This window comes from Fundulus heteroclitus, chromosome 9 (assembly GCF_011125445.2).
Source record: "Fundulus heteroclitus isolate FHET01 chromosome 9, MU-UCD_Fhet_4.1, whole genome shotgun sequence".
NCBI classification, from domain to species: domain Eukaryota; kingdom Metazoa; phylum Chordata; class Actinopteri; order Cyprinodontiformes; family Fundulidae; genus Fundulus; species Fundulus heteroclitus.
The window spans coordinates 3905662-3926912 of record NC_046369.1 but is presented as its reverse complement, the minus strand read 5'-3'; the positions used below and the strand labels follow the sequence as shown (position 1 = coordinate 3926912).

Here is a 21251-nt window from a genome sequence, read left to right as displayed (position 1 = left end):
AGCTGTGCTGCAGATACAGAACAGAAAAGCTTGCTACCACATGCTGTCAATGTGGGGAACATTTCATATCCATAAAAAAATTACATGCAAACATTAAACAAGGTTCTCACATTGCCTGATCCGGAACGTTTGAATTAATCTTTAAATGCAATTGTTTTAGTCTTCCATAAAAATCCCCCAAAACGTGAACTTATAATGGTTGCATGTAAGGTTCCTACAGGCTGTGGTCCTGTTTTACGTCACAGTGCAGGTTACGCAACAGTAGATATGTGGTTTGCTTTAAAAAGATGTGAGATATGCTGATGAATTAACTGGAAATATTTCCGTAATCCAATTTTAATGGTGCTGTCCGCTGTTATTCATCACATATCTTTGTTCTTTATAGATTTTATACAAGACTTGCGTCATTTGTGGAAGCAATCATCCAGTTCTTTGAACTTTAGTGTGTCTGAGTAGTTAAACTGACTGTAGAGATTCCACCAGACTCTATATTCCTTATAAGCTGGACATTGTTGCAAGATCTGTATCTGAACACACTGAAAGCTTTTTGTCTTTATGAACAAGTCCCGGGTTGTAGTCTTGATAAGTAGGTCTGTGAATTAATTACTTCCCATTAAAGCTTTTTATTGTTTTACACTCATTGTTTGATGTGTTTCTTAACCTTGACTAATATGATCCCTTTATTGCATCTCTTTTAAATTGTGCATTTTTAAGTAAGGTTGCAAAAAGTCATATTAACTGTTGAGTAGTTTACATCATAGAAAAAGTTTTTTTTTATTATTTTTACTTTCAGGGCAAACAAGTCTTTTGGCCTGAATCCAACAATCGTTTGTCAAAAGCGCAGATACAGAAGATGAAATGAGACACAGCTTCCTTCAAACCGCTATAATAAGAGCCTCAAACGTCTGCTTTGAACCTCAGATTAAAGCTCAATAAAATAGAACAGCTTTAAGGTCTCTGCTTATAAAACTAAAATTGTCTCAGTGGTGGGTGGGCTGTACGATTGTGCTGTAGACTTTCGTCAACTTCAAACATAATTGTTGATTTAAATAACAAAGTTGTAAAAAATGGCTAAAATTACGTACCGAATGCATTGCACATTTTTTATGATGCACTCAGTTTCTCAGTTTTTTTTTTTAAGCACAGCAGACAAAAGGGCAGCTCTAATTGTTCATTTAATATACTGCAACAATTGGACCCCCTGTAATTTCTTCCAACAAAAATGTCGCCTTCTACACAGGTGGGTTTTGTTCCAATGGAAACTTACTGCTATCGCCTCAAAAATGCTATTTATTTTACAATATAGATTTTTTTAAAAGTTCTTATTTATTTTAATTTCATAGCTTTAATGTTTTTAATTTAACATTCTTAGAAAGGGAATTTAAGTGATACTCTGGTCCTATTGTTTCACACATCTCTAAAATATATTAATACTGTTTTGCCTATTTATTTTTACATGTGAAAAAAACTTTTTAAAACAATAATCATGATAAGAGATTTTAATATTGTTACATTCCTGCATACATTACTGTCAGCCTATGTAGGAGGTGTCACAAATATGACTTATAAATAAATACTGTTTTGGTGGTTCAGGAGCAGTGAAAATGTGTCCAAACCAGTGCAACTAATGCAAAAAGTTAATGTTGAACCCTGCATTGTATTCATCTATTTAAAATGTTCAGTTGCATTACACTCAGTTATTCACTGAATATAAAACTGCATCATGAACTTAACTCCCAACCAGAGTGTGACGTCATACACATCACTGTGAAACTTTAGTGGAAGATGAAATCAAAACAAAACTTGAATCTAGAAAATTACATGTCACTTAGATGGATCTTTTTTCGAAGATTATAATTGGAGCCATTACTGCTTTTAAAAAATAAGATAACCTTGTCTTGCACCTCTCCCCTTGCTTGCTCCCACCTCCTCTGCTCCCCTTCCAGACAGTATGGCTGTCCAGATGGTCCCGTCTGTTGGGAATAATACGAGCAGACCAAAGTAATGTTAACGGTGACAGTACGCGGATGTAAAAGCGTTGTCTCATTAGCATTAGCATGCTGTTACTTCGATGTCGGGCCAGTAAAGACACGTAAAGGGCGGTCCAGTCTCCTGCAGAGGGGTTGCACTAGATGTCACTGTAGATAAAAGCTGGGATTTGTGTCAAACCATTTTTATAAATATGATTTCTTGTAGATGATAGACTTTTCTGTCCTCAGTTTAGATGTTTTGGCAGATTTTATTTAAATTATGTTTAGTCATTTCCATGTAAAGACTGAAACTATAGCGCTGCTTGACATTGAAGAAAAACAGCACCCAGACATTTTTGTTACTGGTTAAAATAATCCACCTAACAAGATTATTTTTCATTTATTATTCATATTTTTATTCTGCCAATTTATACACTTTATTTTTAGCAATTACAACAGGAGGGCAGCCTGATGGTGGAATCCTTTTTTTTATAAAGTGTGTCTCCCTGGTAATAAAGAAGGTCACATAATGCTGATCTTTGATTAAATATGAAAATAAATATGAAAATAATTCTCTTGTTTCAGTCTTGTCATGGGATTTATTTGGTGTTGTAGAGATAAAGAATATTATTCAATATTGCCGAAGACAGGTTGCAGCCTTCAGACTGACTTCCTTTCTCTTTTTCCTGTCATGTCCTCTCTTCCTTTCATTCAGCCTGTCTCTGTTGGAGGAGTTGGACTGCAGCTGTAATGAGCTGGAGTCGTTGCCTCCCACCGTTGGCTACCTGCACAGCTTGAGGACTTTTGCTGCAGATGAGAACTTCCTCACAGAGCTGCCGCGGGAGGTAAGCTCACTCACTCCAGCGTTAACACCGACGCTCCTGCAGAACTCGGGAGAAACATTGATCAATGTAGCTTGCACATCAGATGTGACTGTAACCAAAGCAAATTAACCGGAAATCTTAAAATGTCCTGACAAATAATGTAATCATGGAGTCTTTCAGCCCTGAAATAATTCAATTAAATACAATTTTATTTATATAGCGCCAATGTATGATGCATATCATTTCAAGGCACTTTTCAAAATCAAATTCAATCAGATTACACAGATTTGGTTCAAAAAGTTTCCTCTCTAAGGAAACACAGCAGATTGCATCAAGTCTTAACAAGCAACACTCACTCCTCCTGAAAGAGCGTAGAGCCACAGTGGACAGTCGTCTGCATTGTTGATGGCTTTGCAGCAATCCCTCAAACTGAGCATACATGAAGCGACAGTGGAGAGGAAAACTCCCCTTTAACAGGGAGGAAAACCTCCAGCAGAACCAGAACCAGGCTCAGTGTGAACCCAGCGTTGAAACACTGGGGGTTAGAGAAAACAGAGCAGAGACACAGAAAGCACAGAAGCTCACATTGATCCAGGAATCCTTTCTATGTTAGATGGTAATAGTGGATGATCCGTCTCCCCTGGATGATGTCACAGCTAACGGAACGCCAGATGTAGAAAATCATCCATAATCTTTCTTACACTTAACAATTATGCATCATCCTACTTCGTGCAGATCGAATCTGCTAAATCCGTAGGCGCGCAAACGTTATCTCTTGTCACTTGAAAGAAAATTCAGCAACATTGTAAGAGGTATTGAAGCGTTTGCACGGCACTCTGATGTGTTCTGATGGCTTGCGTCTGTGTGCGCGTTTCTTCTTTCAGATCGGCAACTGCAAGAACGTGACGGTGATGTCGCTTCGGTCCAACAAGCTGGAGTTTCTGCCCGATGAAATCGGACAGATGACCAAACTGCGCGTGCTGAACCTGAGCGACAACAGGTAGGGGCGCGAGCACGCCGGAGCAAAGCCTGGGCTGCGGCTCGCCAGCGACAGCGAGTTCGCGGCTTCTCAACGGCAGCTCGGCTGCTTCTCCTTCTGATTGCTGACACGGCCTGCGGTTACCATAGAAATCAGAGAGTGTGTTGCCATGGCAGCATGCTCTGCAGGCTGTACAGTGCGTGGGGACAGGAAACATCTCTATTCCCTCATCCTCCCACCCCCCCTCTTTATGCTGTTTTTTCTGTCTGCCTCTTAGGTTAAAGAATCTACCGTTTACCTTCACCAAGCTGAAGGACCTGGCAGCTCTGTGGCTCTCTGACAATCAGGTATCCGTGCGTTATCCTGCTAAGTGTATGTGTTACAACACCTCAAGCCATCATTATGGCTCTTAAAGGGGTCTGTTTTAAAAAGCAGGATTGCAAAATCGGTTCTGAAGGATTTTTTTTCACGTGCTTTTATTTTGAAAAGCAGCCTTTATGCATGACTCAATTTACTGTGGTAAATATGTACACTGTAATGCTACGGGAATGTGAACACTATTACCTAAATACCTAAAACATGCCTCACTAAGTACTCTAAGCAAAATTATAATAAGAATAAAACAACAAATACATATTTTTTTTATTTATTAGACTAAATCCTGAGAGTAAATGTATTCTATAATTGGTTGATAGTTGTTTTTTTTTGTGAATCTTCACCTTACTTAAAACACTTTCTATTTTCAAACGGCAGATTTATTTGTCTACCTTTTTGATTCATAATTTAGTTTCCAGCTACACCGTAATTCTACAAACGGAATACATTTTGGATTTGATTAAGGATGACAAATTATAATCTAAGTCTTTCTAACTGTGAATCCTTGTTTACCTGCTCAAGCCAGAAGCACATTTAAATTTCAAATGGAGTAACATTTCCATTTAAAATTGCTACTGATGTATTCATGAAATGTCGCACATTTCAATTTAGAGGATATGAACATGTTACATATATTAAAACTGATGATGAACATTAAAGTTTCATTGAGAGTTTCCTGGTTAGATTTTTAAAAAGAAGTTGACATTTTATTGTATCAATTTCTATAAATTAGGCAAGACAAGTTAAGTTTATTTATATAGCACTTTCCAGTAACAAGACGATTCAAAGTGCTTTGAATTAATGTAAATCACATTACATTAGCATGGATAAAAGATTCATGTCAAACCTTAAGAAAACTAATTTGCAATTTAAAAATAACCTAAAATTGACTCTTTCTTGTTGTCGGTAAAACTGCTTGCAAACTCATTTCATCTGGTTTCCTTGTAATTGGAAAACGTGCCTGCAGGTATGAACGTTTGAACACATTTTTTTTTCCTGTATTTTGCAGTCCAAAGCATTGATCCCACTGCAGACGGAAGCCCATCCAGAAACCAAACAGAAGGTTTTGACCAACTACATGTTTCCCCAACAGCCCAGACACGATGAAGGTATCGAATAGGTGTTTCTATTTGGTATTTGGATTCTATTGGTTGAAGTGTAAATGTTGTCTGAAAGCGTGTGAGAAAGCTCACTTCGTACATATGTTTGGTTTGTTTGACCACACCGGGTGATCTTGAAATATTAGCACGTCATTTAGGATTCTTTACAATCGTTTTGGGTTAAGAAATGTTCCATTAAAACAAGAAGACTTAAAGTTATCAGAGACATTAAGATGTGAGCAGATTCTGGGGAATAGATATGTTAGATGTTTCCTCCACGTTTGACACAGTTAACCATAAAATCCTGATAAACAGACCAAGGCTATGGTTGAAATGTCCCAAAAGTTGTTTTTTTTTTTGTCACATCTGCTCAGGTCTTCAGTGAGTAGTAGTTGTAAACCAGATCCTGTCAGATCTGGCAAGTGGAGTTCTGCAGGGTTGGAACATGTTAATGGAGTTTCTAATCCATTTTAAAATTATTTTATTTGCTTTTAGGTGTCAAAATGGACCGGCTTCTTCCTCTTTATCTGAACTGCTCCACCCCCACATACCTTTGCCTGTCCTTAGATCAGCAGACCAGATGCTTGTATCTGTCCCAGAGTCTCTTTATAAATCCAGAGGAGAAAACTCGTCTGAAAACACACTTTTTCTCCTTGACTTTTATCCCAGATTGGATTTTTATCCGTTTCAGTTGTACTGATTTTGTTTTCTTTCTTTTTGCTTACTTTATAAAGTTTTTTTTTTTTAACCTTCACCTTACTTAAAAACCTTTGTGCAGCACTCTGGTCAGCTTCTGTTGTTTTAAAAGTGCTCTAGAAATAAAATGGTATGCAATATTCTTTCTTTATGCCAAAATAGTAGTTCAGTGATGTCTCATATCTTGTTGCTGATGACATTCGGCTTTAATGCTTATTTAAGCCTACTGACGTCCAAACAAGTTTCATTTTTAATTGTTTGACACGTATTAAGTAGTGTTTGAGTAACAAATGTCTGCAGCTACACTCAGACAAAACTGTAACTGTAATAAATGCGCTGGACAAGGACACCTTTGCCCTTTTCTGAGGAATTTAGGTACATTTTTTAAAGAAGCCTTTTTTGCTCACAGTTTAACAGTTTCCAAAAATATGTTTTGTTCCTCCGCAAAACATTCCAGAACTCATATAAATGGTGTCAACAAGTGAACTTGAGATAATTGATGCTTTTGTCTCTAAACAATCAGCCTATAGTGCTAGTCTGATTATCTTTCTCGGTAAGCAGGGGTAAGTTTGTCTCCAGGACTGTTTGAGTGAGAATTAAGAATTTTAATAATCCTTGTCGATCTAGGACTTGCAAAAGGGTAACTAACATCTCAGCAGACCCCAAATATCCTTCACAGAAACCTTTTAAGACCTATACCTTCAGGTCGGCGCTACAGAGCATTATTTGCTGAAAGCAGCTGCGTCTCACAGAGAAAGTTACTTCTCCCATGAACACTTAACGGACTACCCAGATTGATGCCTTGCTCATTTACACTAATTCAACCATGGCTTCTATTTTGTTGAAGATTCATATTTACAATAACGATATTTATATTTACCTTCATTATATTGTACATGTCTTCATTGAGAGGACCGTGGAACTGAAGCTAAATTTCTTGTTGTATGAAGCCACTCTGATTAAAACCGCTTAGCTGTTGGCTTCTCAATGAATTTCAACGTCTTGGTCTTCACCATTAGAGCTTTAAATGGTCAGGCTCCTCCTTATATCTCTGATAGCTTTCCGCCACCCATCTTTTCTTGCAATTTGAGGCTATCTAGGTCATCTCAGAACATTTTAAAAGTCTCTCAGATATGCCTCAGGATGTGAGGAGACAGGTATTTCCAAACAGTAGCACACAGATTGTGCAACATCCTGCCTTTGAAGGCGGGGGTTGCAAAGTCGCGACCCCGTGGATACTCTGTGAAAGTAAATGTAAAGATTTTTATTCTAGTAAGAATCTAGTAAGATTGTCTTTGGCCTTTATGACTGTTTTGTGTTTTTCTTTTCTTCTGTACATGATTGCTATTCAGCTACTTTTCTACAAAGTACTTTGTGACATTTGTCTGTGAAAGATGCTGAACCAATAAACGTTTGCACACTTGCTTACTATTTGCTGTATAATGTAAGTAAGGGTCGCTCCTCCTAAACACTAAACGCTGCTATGTTGCTATTTATACACAGATTACCAGTCGGACAGTGACAGCTTTAATCCTACACTGTGGGAAGAGCAGAGGCAGCAGAGGATGACTGTGGCCTTTGACTTTGAGGACAAGAAAGACGAGGAGGACAACTCTGGGAAGGTCAAGGTCAGCTTTTTGTACTTCTGTTGGTTTACATCCCCCGCCTCCACTAAGAGGCCATTTGACAGAGGTGGGTAATCCAGGTTCAGAAAGTAAAAAGCCCTCAGAGAGATTAGGTCCAACCATTTCAATGTCCAGCTCCAAAGACATAGACAGGGACTAATGTTATACCTTTAAATCACCCAGTTAAGGGTGAACATGATGAAGGGATACTAGGCAGGGTTTTTATTTTCTGAAGCTGGACTTAGCCACCTCTGCTGGTTGATGCTGCCATATATTCACTGCATATCCTTTATAATACTTTTTAAATCATTGTCTTTTAATAATAAGTGCATAATCAATGCACCATTATGACATTATAAACATGCTAAATAAAACATTTTAAAAGAATTCATGGTCTGATCTAAATGTTTCTTTATTTTTGTGCTTTATTGTAGGTGGAGATAAACTTAAAGCGCTACCCAACACCCTACCCTGAGGATCTGAAAAACATGGTCAAATCGGTGCAGAGTCTTGTGGGTAAAAGCATGCATCCCGGACACGGGCACCAGCACCAGATGAGCTCAGGCAATGCCACCTCAGCAGGAACCAACATGGAGCATACGCACCACAGCAAAGAGTCGTATGAGCCACCGTGGCCCCTGCCTCCTAAAGAGGTAAGCGATGCTTATACACAGGGGATGACTGCAGGGAACAGTTGAAACTACAATATTATTTGAGTTTTTAGCCAGATTTGTCCATTGTTTAAAGACAACTGCATTTATTTCAACATCACTGTTTTAGAGTTGTGTACAAAGAGGATTTTTTTACCACACTTCTTCAGCCAACCTGCAGACAAGTCATTTAGAAGTTCCACATCTAAATTCAGTTTCCTTTATGACACGATTCACAAGTACACCTAAGTATTATTAGCACTGTTTGCTGTTGGGAAAGCGTTAGGCTTAATTTTTCAGTCCAAAGAACATTCACTTTGTTGCCAGAGAAATATTAAATCGTCTCACACATGTGAACTTGAGTCAGCTCGCATTTTTAACCCCGAGATGTCAGCCCACCCTTTGCCGCTTTAACTCTTCTGCGATGGCTTTCTCTAAGGTCTGGATATAGTTAGGGATTTATTTACCACTCATCCAGAGGTGCATTCATTGGGTCAGACATTGATGGGGCACAACGTGTTTGTCAGGTTTAGTTCCTTTGCAGTTCTTTCACATCAAGCTCACCCATCTATGTCTTTGCAGACCTTGCTTTGTGCCCCTGTGGCTATGAAAAATGTTTTGAAAAATCTGAATTCATGATTGTGATGAGGAATAAAAGATGTTTGGCATTATGGTGTATCTGAATCCTTTACTTTGTTCAGTTGATGCAGGTATTTGATTCATTTGACGGACGAAATGAAACTGTTTGCCAGGTGACAGACAGAGAGATGCAGGACTTCTCTCAGTCTCAGCTAATGGATCAAGGATCAATGCATAACTCTGGCATCGACATTCCCAAGAGGAAGGACAAAGAGGACTTGACAGAGAGCTCTGAGGTACAGGCATTTACACACATGCACACAGACCAAAAGACAGGAATTAAATGTTTGCTGTATGGTTGTTATATAATTGTATTTATATTGTTTACATTCTTATTCATGCAGTCATTGAGTAATAAAAAAATGCTGTTATCTATATGAATGTCTGAGTATAAACAGCCTTAGTGATATGGTAAAATGCTTTGGATAGTTTGTGTCCATTGGACACTTGAAAGGTCACATACATATTAATGGTTTTACAGGGCACCATACATTTATCAGAACAAAGATGCGTACAAATCCTTAAGACATATTTTATTGCTGTTGAATATTCTCACACTGACCATATATTTGGAAATCTGTAACTTTTATTTCAATGTATTTATTCAATGGGAAACATCCTGTGGTAATTGTTCTTGAGAAAAACACTGGTACCAAGCTTAGTGGCATCCCCAACCATTCCTTCATTTTTACTTCACATTTTTGAAGTTCATAGTTTCTGTGAATGCTGCTTGTCAAGACTTGATGCAATCTGCTGGGTTTCCTTAGAGAGGAAACTGTTTTGACCAATCTGGATGATTTGATTGAATTTAACTTGTTGTGAAATGGCACTATATAAATAAAATGTAATTGAATATTGAATCTTTAGTTATGAATCCCTTACTTCAGGTTTCCCTCGTCTAAGAATCTGACGTAATAACAGCCCTTTTTGTCTTAGCTACTGGCTGCTAGATCTCTTTGTATGCTCCAACTTTATAAGATGTTTTAATAACAGACTTTTTGTAACAGACTTAGTGTTGCCCTATTGAAGAAATAGGAATGTGCAAATAAATAGCATAGAATCTAAGTGTTCACTGAATTAACCCACTCTATTTAAAGGTGCAATTGGTCTAAATCTTTCAAAGTGGCAGGATTTTAATGCATCTTAACCAGGAGTGCTATTAAATGGAGTAGGGGGTCTCTGCAGTAAACTCCGCCCACAAACATTGATCGAACCTCCCTCTTAGGTACTGCATTGACTCCTACTTGACTGTCCTGTAGATATGTGACATACCTGACCGATTACAACCTCTGAATTTATCTGTTTCTGTTCAGGACTCGATGGGTGGCTCTCCCAATGACATCCGTATCTCAGACATGAGGCCGACCCTGGTGGAGCCACCGATGTACAAACCAAAGGTGGTACTGCTGGGGAAGGATAAGAAAGGTACTGTATCATACAAAGTTTGAATGTAATCACAAAGCGGCGACGGATAATTTAATGTGCTCTTATTTTTAGCAGCTGTGAGGCATGTTGCAATGGTGTCCATTAATTAGTCACGTTGTGCGGCAGATTAACTTTAACACATTACAGAGAGAGAGAGAGAGAGAGAGAGAGAGAGAGAGAGAGAGAGAGAGAGAGAGAGAGAGAGAGAGAGAGAGAGAGCAATAGGTGCAATGAACCGCTACATTAAACGCATGTTTCCGTCTGGTATTTAGTTTGTCCTACTTTAATTTACCTGACCTGAAGGCATTTATTTCATCTGAGAGAAACACAGTTAATTTTAGCATCTAATAAAAAAAATCTGCTTTAGCTCTAAATTATGCATTTAGTGCTTTAATGGCATCTTCTAAAAGAAACAGTTCCTTTCCGGTCCCCCTGACAAACCACAGCTCCGTCAGAGCTGCTGTATTTCACATGGTCAGCTCTACGGGGGAATGGATTGCAGAATAATAATCATAAAAAACAAAAAACAGCTTGGCTGCTTTGCTGAGTTCTTAATGGGAGGGTTGAGATAATACCAAATGAGTTTAACAAAAATGTAAAGATGCTTCATGGTTTTCTGAAACTGTTATTTTGATGCCACTTTAATCGGACATTTCTCATTAAAGAAGAAAAAAAAAACTCTTGGACTAGTAACACCCTATCAAAGTGGTATTATAGGTCAAACATGCTGTGCCGGTTATATTTGGATGGGAATGGCACAGTTGGTGCAGCGGAGTCACACGAACACACATCAGAAATGCAAAAAATAACAGAACAATTTAAGGAAAATATTAAAGTCCACATCTATGAGTTGTGAAAACACCAATGATCTATATGAAGAACTTCATATATACATCCCTCTATTGTTATCTGGTGCCTATCTCCAGTGGTTGAGACAGTTCAGTCAGTGAAAAAGACAAGAAAATCCCAACCTAGTAAGATTTACGGCTGCAAAAATGTCACACCTGGAAAAAAAAATTGATCTGTTGAAATGTATGACACTGTTCTGTGATCTTTGGCTGTAAACTGAAGCTTTTGGAGTAAAATCACATAAAACATGACCTTCATTTGCACAAAAGAAATACGTCTCCTATTATTAACGGTGTTGTCTATGTGGGACATTTTCTAAAGAGAGATGCTTGCCTCTCTGTGTCTGTCTCCATCTAGAGTCAACAGATGAGGAGGTCGATAAGCTCCACTGTCTAAACCACAGTGGTTCCTCGGCCACCTACTCCGACTACTCTCCCTCGCAGGGCTCCTCGGGCTCCTCCAATCCCTCCGCCAACACGCACTCACACACACACTCCCACACGCACCAACACACTCCTGCCCTGCCGGCCCCCAGTAAGGACCAGGCCCCCCAAACACACTGGACCAACAGGTAGATACACCTGCTTCGTATGATCTATGTCCTTATCAGCCGTCTCGTCTGTCACTACGCCTTTTCCTTCGGTCTGAACCTCACTGCGGTCTCCTCCATCTGTTATCTCACTCGTCTATTAGTTGCTCCGTCTTTTGCCTTCCCCCTCCATCTTTGTGCAACCTCCTCATCTATACGTTGGCTCGTGAAGGGTAGAGAGGCTCGTTAAGATGCGGTAGATTGGGTCCAGGATGTACTTCCTCCGCTCGCTTCTCTGGTTTGAAGATGCGCCGTGTGCACGCTTCACCCATACAGTATTACTGTTTAGAGGACAAATTGGCTTCTGAGAGATGAAGAGAGCCAATTAAAGAAGCACGGTTCCTCTGCTCATAGCATTGCTCTGGTTGCAGCACGTTAATGATATGAGCTGACGTATGTGGAACTGGGAATCGCATTAATTATTAATGTCAAAACGTGCTTTGAATCTGCTTTCTGTTTGAAATCTTGCATTAATGAACAGCAGCAAAAAGAATCTAATCTTAGAGACTGCATGCCAAATTTATTACATCATAGCCTCCGTCGTGGTGATTAGTGTTTTATTAGAGTAGGACCTTGATGTATGGCTGACAAAGAATGTTTAGTGTTCTCAATGGATGTGTTTTACCTTTATTTAACTGAGACCGTAATACATTCTAAATGAAAATGGAAATTTATTTTAAAGGCCCCTTAAAAATATAGTTTATTGTTAATGTTATAATTTCAAATAGCTAATAAAACTACATAACTGTTTAAGTGAGTCATCAACGAAAGGAAAGAGCAGTTTTTGCACAGCCCTGATAAGCTGGAAAATAATAAAAATGAATTATGATTATCATTATTATTATGTCTGGATACGTGTGGCTCTAATTGATCCATATATCTAGCCGTCCAAGCCTTGACCTTGTTAGACATCTGCAGTAAATCCACATCAAATCTATTTATATGCAGGACTGCATACTGTGCTATTTTGAGTCTGCCAAAGTGCAAATGTGCAGATACGAAAATGTGTAGAATCCCTGAAAAATACAAAGTTTTCATTATGTTTGCTTCTAATAATCCTCTGTTAGTAGCCTGGTAGCAAACTGGGCCTTGATGGTTGTTGTTTTTTCTGCTTCTCTTTAACATCTTGGGCTTGAGAGAAACTGTATTTGAGAAGGTCCTTCACTACAAAACATGAACTCGTGTTCGTTCCATCCCTCTTTTACTCTGAGCAGGCCTTGTCATTTCTTATTTCCCAACACTACATTTATTTCACATGGTCTGGAGTCTGTTTAAGATCTCCGTCTGTATACTGTTTTTTTTTTTTTTTTCTGGCCCGCATCCTTGTAAAACATATTTGCAAACTGCAAATGACAGTGAAGGAGTTTGAAGGCACTTGTATTTGGCATCCATCCTCTTAGGAACATAATTATCCCAAACATGGTCCTTTGCCCAGTTGATGTTTATGAGGGACGTCGCAGAGACGGAGGGAACGCTGTCGTGTTCCCAGCGCCTGTGGGTTGCATTTGCACAAACCGTGTTAATGTCTCTTTATAATTAACTTCTAACGTGTTTTGATCTTTGTAGACTTGCCCAGTCGTTCCCAAAACCTATTGACTCCAAGCCCTTGCTGTCTCAGAGAGAAACACCTCCATCAGGAACCCTGCAGCAACGGGGAGATCGCCGTCCGCTCAGCGAGCCTTTTGATTGGTCGGAGGCTCAGCACTATGACAACACAGGATTTGATGCTGAGGAGTCTTCTATGGACCCTCCATCCTCTAACACAAGTCAGGGTAACCCCCCGCTGGGCTCCAAACCCCGCAGCCAGTCGGCACACGGTCGCCGGCCCCTCCTCAGGCAAGATCGAATCGTAGGAGTCCCCTTGGAGCTGGATACACAAACGCTCCCCTACCACAATAACCAGCGCTCCAACCCGGATAACGACCCGCAGTCCTCCGGGCCTAGTTCCCAGAACCCCTGGCAGAATTGGACCAGGACCCCCAGCCCACTGGAGGACAGAACCGCTTTCCCCTCAAAGTTGGACCTGACGCCCACGTCAAGCCCCAACCCCGACCGCAAGGACATGGACTCAAGGTGAGTGACAGAAAATTAGCTATTGGAGCTAAAACATTGTACATTTGCCTAAAAACGGCTGCAGGAAATGAAAAGCTACTCACCCAGACAATTTAAACACAAAGCTCTGTTGTTATTTTTTTGTCTTAACTGATATAGTCCACGTCATAACTCCCTGTTTTTTTTTTCTTTTCATTTCCAGACTGGAACAGGGCTCGGGACCTTTGCCCGGAAGCTGGACGTATCACAACAGCCAGGGGGAGCAGATCAGGAAGGATCAGCTGAGTGTCAGTGGGGGGAACAAGGTAACGGTGGTGATGAGCAAAAGCTCAGACCGACTTTCCCCCATGATGAAGGAGACGAGGTCCAAGTTTAAGAAGTCCCAGAGCATAGATGAGATTGACATTGGCTCCTACAAAGTCTACAGGTAAGTTTAGGATACATATTTAGTCAGTAAGTCAAGTGAACTTGTACAGATGCCCCGGGCAATGATTTGTGGCCAGTTTGAATCTTTTGTTTTTGTAACGTTTTGAGTTTTGCCAAGTTATATTTCTCTTAATCCAGTATAATTAAGAGGATTCAACATGTTTGTTTGTATACTTCCTTCAATAAACAGTAATTTATGTAATATATCAATATTCTGAGGAAGGGAACCTTTCTACCATGCGTGTGTGTGAGCGAGATATCTCCTTTCCATTTTGAAGTGATACTGAAGGTCGCTAAGTTGGAGTGTCATTTCTGCAGTAATAACCCACAAGAAAGAGTATTGTGTTCATGTGACCTCTACGATGCGTTCAGACAAAGATCTGATTCCAGCCATTAGCAGATGCAGGTCCCCAAACATATTCTTGTTGCATCTTTTAAAGTTCTCATGCATTTTGGCTCCGGCTGTTAATCTTTCCTAACAGTATTCCCATGGAAAGCTACAGCTCGTCCATTGAGCAGCAGACTAGTTTGGACCGTCCAGAGCTCCCTGGTTCCATGGAGCACACCAGCATGTCGCGGTCTCAGTCTGCCCCCATGTTAGACGACGAGCTGGGCTTCCCAGGACACGGAGGCGGCAACCAGAATCAGTCCGGACACAATCAGAAGCCTGCCATTCCCCACAAGGCCTATCATTTCGACCAGAACTACAACCCCCAGGTCAGATAAATTTTCTTTTAATCTATAACTGTGTTTATATGTGCCAACACAATATTATAAATAAACTATAAATATCAAAATATAATAAAAAATGCTGCATTTGTTTTAAATCCCAAGTTTTGTGTGACTTGGATAATGCCTTAAACGTTTAACTTCTATCCAATCAGGTGACCATGGATCGCAGGATCCCTCCCCCCTTCCCCAACACTCCAGATTACGTAAACCACTCATCAAAGGCCATGGATTACTTGAGCCAGCCTGGAAAGACGCTACCCAAGGAGCTCGTGAGTCCTCGGTACCGCGCATATCCACCTCTGGAGATGTTTTCCTTCCCCCAAACCCCAATCAACCAGGACGGGCCGCACAGCCAGCAGCAGCAAACCATGTCCACTCAACGCTCCAGGCCAGGGTTTCTGAGGAGAGCCGATTCTTTGGTGAGCTCCACTGAGCTGGCCTTGTTTCGCAGAGTTCATGAAGCCCAGCAGGAGGCGCTGCAGGAAGCTCAGTACAAACAGCAGGTAGGGGCGAGTGCTAAGTAAATCTTATCTTTTAAATTCATTGAATGACAAATAAAACATCAGGAATCTTTTTTTTTAAATTTATTTTAGTCCAAAGATAACATACCATACCATGAAAATATGTAAGCCAATAATTATTTTGTATTTTTTACTTTGGAGACAGAAAGCAGCTATTTCTGAAAATATTCCCAAAAATATATATAATTCAGTTCTTTGTTGATTTCAATTTTTTTCTATTATGTTATTATAATCTAACTATGTAGTTGCTTCCTGTTAAATTAAGCATCATTAAGATATATTAAAATGTTTTGTGTTTTTTTTAGAAGACAAACCTGTTTACATTTTGACACAGCTTCAGTACAACTTTTTCAATTGTTTGGTTTAATTTATCCTTCTTGTTTGCTGATAAATGTGCTGTGAATCGTTTAAAAGGAAAACAAATATAATATAATTCATTGAATTATTAGGTTAATAATTAACCCGCCTCTCCCTCCCGCTCTCAGGCGGACCCCCCTCATTACAGCCGGGCTCTGGCCTACTCCTCTCCCATGGAGCACTCTGCCCTGTCCAACATGTCTGACAACCAAAATCAGATGATGCACAACAAGAGAAATGGTCGCTATGATGATGACTATACCACTTACCAGGAGCAGAAGAAGCCCATGATTGGTTATCCGACCAAAAGCCTGACTCAACGTCGCCCCCTGTCAGCTCGGAGCTACAGCACTGAAACCTATGGAGCGTCTCAGGTAACACCAAAAACATTTTAGCTGCTGCTGTTTGCTTTACAAACCATCTGTTCTGAGGTTCTGCTTTTAGCTGTACTTTAATCAGCTTATTTATCATTATTTAAAATGATATATATTTGTTTCAGTTATTCCCAATGGAAATAGTTACTCATAAAAGTAAAGTACCGCTGGAGCATTTTCGCATTGATAGTGATGTGATTTCAAGGAAGCTGCGTAAGGATCCACCAGGCACCTATACACAAAAGATAAAACATGTTTAAACCCAGTCTATATTTTCACATGAATCTGCTTCAATTATTTTTTAAAGCACAGGAAAAAAAAGTGTTTCAGATTCCTCCAGAGTTGAGTAGGATAGTTGGAAAAGACAACGGCCTTGCAAAGACCGGCAAACTGACATGATCATGTTGACCTGGCAGAAAATTTTTTTTGAACACATGCATCATTTTAAAGTTACTGACTGTCAACTAAAACAGGTAATCTTCTTATCTCCACTCATTTGTTCGTTGGCATAGTTTTCATTAAGTCAGCCCAGCCTCTTAATACTGTTTGGAGGATTTTGATTTTGATTTAAAGAGTTAAGGAAAAAAAATCAGGAAAAACACAAAAGTGGGAAATATATATATATATATATATATATATATATATATATATATATATATATATATATATATATATATATATATATATATATATATATATATATATATATATATCAGTGCAAACTATCTATTGTATTTCTAACAAAATTTGTCATAGTCTTGCAACTATAGTGAAATTTTGTTTCTTTTAAATACAGATCCCCAATCCCACTAAGGCATATGCAGTTGCTTCTAAATGAAATTATTATTGGACTACACAGTGGGATGGCCAAGTTTGGCAGAGAAATTTGAGGATTTAGTATTATAACAACTTCTTGGTCTTTTTTTTCCTTTAATTACCTGTGTCTTGATGGTAGCAGAATAAGGATAATGTTCATCGCCGCTTCCTTGTTTCCAAGAAAGCCTCTTGTTCACAAATAATCCCTTCAGGATATTCCGGGCTGGCTTCAAATCAGATGTTCCTAAAATAGCCACAGAGATGTCTCCAACAGCATACCTGATTAGATTGGCAAAGCATTTCATCTGGTGTCTTTCAGCGTGAGCAAATAGGGCACCTGCTTTATGTGGCGCTTTTATGCAAAATATACATTCATGTTGTGTTCATTTAGTTTCTTCACTCCAGCCTTTGTGCTTTTCTTACCTTGTATCATTATATATGACGCAAATCAGGCCCGCCCTGTGTCAGCTCGTCCCACCATGGCTGCCCTGCTGGAGAAGATGCCACCCGACTACACTCTGGCCACCTGTCCTGAGAAACCGTCCGAGGACACCATCAAAGTAAGACCCGTTGTGCCGCAGAAACCCGAGGACATCACTTCCAAGATGCCCGCCGACTGGAGGCAACAACTTCTCAGGCACATAGAGGCCAAACGGTTGGACAGGGTACGTCTACGCAAAGCAATTACTGCCAAAGAAAAACAAAAAAAAAATACTCCTAACACAACACACCGACACACAAACGCACAGCATTAAGAAGCCTCCCCTGCCTGTATCCGTGTAAGTCTGTGTTGTAAGGTTGACAAGAGTCGTTTTCGGCTGCATGTGTGTCCACTCCACACTGTCGCTGTGTCAGCCTGACCAACAGCACACTCACCCATGGATATGTGCTTGGAAAAGTCACATTTCCTTACATTCAGTTCAGCAAAATCTCCATTGTATTAAAAAGAAAATTTAATTCTGTATCATTTATTCATTTTTTTTTCTTTTCAAACAAGTGAAAAGTCCCTAAAAGGATCGTAGAAGACTGATTTTGTTTTAGGTTGTTAGAAGATCTCAATAACACACTGCCTAATTATTTCCATTTCCATTAATTGTTTTCACTTGTTTGGGAAAAAAAAGAAAAGAACACAGTCATTGTCAAAGATTAAAATATTTTTAAGAGTTTACACTGTCCTGACACACAGATGTCACACAGATGTGTTAAAGAGGGAGCATTTAATATATTATACCCGCTTTTATTAATAATACGTTTATTGGATAGGGACAGAACAAAAAAATATAACATTGCTACATTTGAAGTGGTATAATAATAGCTATAATAGCTAATTTGCAGCCCAGGTAAGACAAAACAAATACAAGCAGTAAGATACAAACATGCAAAACATACGGGACATTTCAGGTGTTATTCCACTTATTTGCTTCATAACTAGCGATACACCCGCATACATAACTAGCGAAATTAAATACATCCTTAGAGTGGAGGAAGCTCACCAGCTAGTCTGATGGATGCTTTATCAATCCAATCGTGAGTCTGCCAGAAACATTTTCAAACAAAGATGAGACATGGAAACCCTGTAAACATACTATCTTGAATGCTGCTGGACAGCTTATGTGAAATAAGATGAGATAAGAGCAGCTAGCTGACAATGGCAATTTGCTGCTGTTCTGGCAGAATATTACAGCCACTAAGGGCATTATTACCTATAATGAATTCACAAAATGCCATATCAAGAAATCAAAACTAACCTTTAAACATAATTCCTGACACAGGTAGATGTTGTGCAGTCTCCAGTTACCAGACATAAATATTTGACAGTGCAAATTCAGAATGGCTATCATTTGGCTCCAAAGCCAAAAATCAAACTCAACTGTCTGGTGCGATCTGGTGTGGAACTGCACAGACCAAGACGATGCCACACCGCGCAAACTCCGTAACGATATGCAAAGAAAATTGAAATCAAAACGAAGCCACTCATCACTGTGCATTAAAAAAAATCTGCTTTACCCGGGAAATCCACGCCTAATGTGCGACATTAGGCGCGAGATATCAACAGTCTGCCACTAATCACACACACAGTCTAGACTCATGCATTAACTTTTTGGATGAATTTGTCAGCCTTCTTCCTGAAAAATCGTTCAGTGGAGTAACTAGAACAGGCATCCAATGTTTATCTTTTGTAATAAAATCTCCCATATTATTAGGACTATTATTTGACTTCCTCACAGATCCTTAAAATAAATTAATGATGACAAATCTCTCATCAGAGATAACCCACAATTAAAACATATCACTTCACTCTTCTGCCGCTTTATGCCATTTTCACTATAGCTTCTTTGTCACGTAGGTTTTTCTTCTGCTGCACAAGTCTACCTTGACTAAATTTACATTTATGACAAACAGTAAGACCTGATGTAAGGTTCGACGGTAGGCTCATGTACCTTTTGCTTTTTTGATGAATAAAGATTTAATAAATGAGGCCGCCTTAAAGAGTTTTAGAGGTGCTGGATGGAGAGCTGAGGCAAGCACCCTCGTTTCCATGGCTGGTTTTAAAATCATTTAAACATGAGTCAAAGCTATCTTTTTATCTAACGTTTGACACAAACAAATATGTCTTTTTTTTCAAATGTCAAATTAATTAGACAAAAGCCTAAGAAAGCAACATGTGAAATTAGGCATTACTCTTAATCAAAAACAAATACATTATGCACATAAAAATGCCTGGTTTTGAAATTAGACACTATTTTTTACCTTTTTACAGGAACATTTTGAGGGAAGCACCCTCGCTTCTGCGGCTAGTTTTAAAATCATTTAAACACGAGTCAAATCTATTGTTTCATCTAAAATATGCCTTTTTTTTTCAAATGTCAAACTAATTAGACGAAAGCCTAAGTAAGCAACCTGTGAAATTAGACGCTTCTTCTAATCAGTAACAAATACATCATGCACATAAAAACGTCTGGTTTTGAAATTAGACATTATTATTTTTTTTTAGCTTTTTACAGGAACGTTTTGGGGGGTAAACTTCTTATTCACATACTGAGCTAGGAATGTGTTAAATTATTCACATGCTGGAATGAACTGATCCACTTCCTGTTGCTTGTATGACACGATGTTTTGTGTGTATTGACCAATCACTAGCTAACATTTTTCTGTGCTTTCAGCAACTCTGCACTGTTGTTGTTGTTTGTTGTTGTTGATTTTTATCAGTGTTACTGCTCTTGTTTGTATATCGTTATTTTTGTGGAGCTCTGCTGGCTCGCTGTGTTGGCTCCAACCCCCTTCCTCCTTCCCCCCCCTCCCCCGCCATTCACCCATGTCATGTGATGTTGTCTTCTCCAATCAGAGTGGTGTCCTAAAGCACAACACGCTCACGCTGGGCATGCTCTATCAGGGCGGGGGTCTCGGCCAGGGGCGCAGCACCACTTTGAACTTTAACCTTTACAATAACACTAGGCATGAGCCCCCTGCTGGCCGCTGGCTGCCACTGCCTCCTCCTCCATCTGCCATCACTGTGAGTATCCTGATCAGAGCACTAAAAACCCTGGTTACAATTACTGGATACGTATGATAACAGAAAGCTAGAGGGAGCTGCAGCCGGTGGTCTTTTTTTTTGACCACATGAAACGTTCTTTGCATGTTTTGTATGTGTTGATATCATTGTTTAAACCTTCATGTGTTATGCGAAGAAGCAGAAGCCACGATACATCACAACATTGCAATCTGAGCATCAGTGTTTCTTAAACAGGACGTTTATGGATCTCCTATAATGTCTCTGACAGCTGATAAACATTTTAGAGGTATAACAAGGTTATTAGGACTACAAAGATGTCATACATCAACCATTTTCAGTGGTTACAAAGTTTATGATTAAGTCATCACTGTTGTAATATCTGTTACAGCTCTTTCGGCTTTTCAACTGCCAAACTTTGAGGCAAATAGCCAAACCATTAGTGTTAGTGGTGTATTTGGGCTCAGAAAGGAAGCATGTCAGACAAGAAAGAAGAAACTGTGGAGAATACAACAGGCAAATTTGTATGATCTTGCTGCCACCAGTTTAGCAAGTTGCCCCTTGCAATCGCCCAGAAAAAAAAAATTGTGTAGACTCAGTTAAACGATTTGGATTGGATTTGCATTGCAAAAGACCTCTAACAAAATATAGTTTACAGTACCTAAGATGTAATGCAAGTTATATTCTGCATGAAGTCATACTTTCCAAAACATCATCTTAGCTGGAAATGATGGCTTCAGT

General features: G+C 39.3%; 1 protein-coding gene across 13 annotated transcripts in view; it reads left to right on the top strand.

Annotated features, from left to right (window-relative positions):
• Positions 1-21251, top strand: part of lrrc7 (leucine rich repeat containing 7) — a 130376-nt gene that overhangs the window by 95156 nt on the left and 13969 nt on the right. For 9 of the 13 annotated variants that reach the window (XM_036140867.1, XM_021324319.2, XM_036140865.1 and 6 more), the window contains 16 exons: positions 2686-2815; positions 3679-3794; positions 4051-4120; positions 5158-5257; positions 7448-7572; positions 8004-8222; positions 8921-9094; positions 10172-10283; positions 11490-11703; positions 13288-13794; positions 13976-14200; positions 14682-14916; positions 15084-15434; positions 15938-16183; positions 17452-17664; positions 20346-20513. In XM_036140867.1, the coding sequence (XP_035996760.1) occupies positions 2686-2815; positions 3679-3794; positions 4051-4120; positions 5158-5257; positions 7448-7572; positions 8004-8222; positions 8921-9094; positions 10172-10283; positions 11490-11703; positions 13288-13794; positions 13976-14200; positions 14682-14916; positions 15084-15434; positions 15938-16183; positions 17452-17664; positions 20346-20513 (3205 nt within the window). The remainder of the gene's footprint in view (positions 1-2685; positions 2816-3678; positions 3795-4050; positions 4121-5157; positions 5258-7447; positions 7573-8003; positions 8223-8920; positions 9095-10171; positions 10284-11489; positions 11704-13287; positions 13795-13975; positions 14201-14681; positions 14917-15083; positions 15435-15937; positions 16184-17451; positions 17665-20345; positions 20514-21251) is intronic. The other 4 variants (XM_021324325.2, XM_036140872.1, XM_036140866.1 and 1 more) reach the window with 3 other exon arrangements.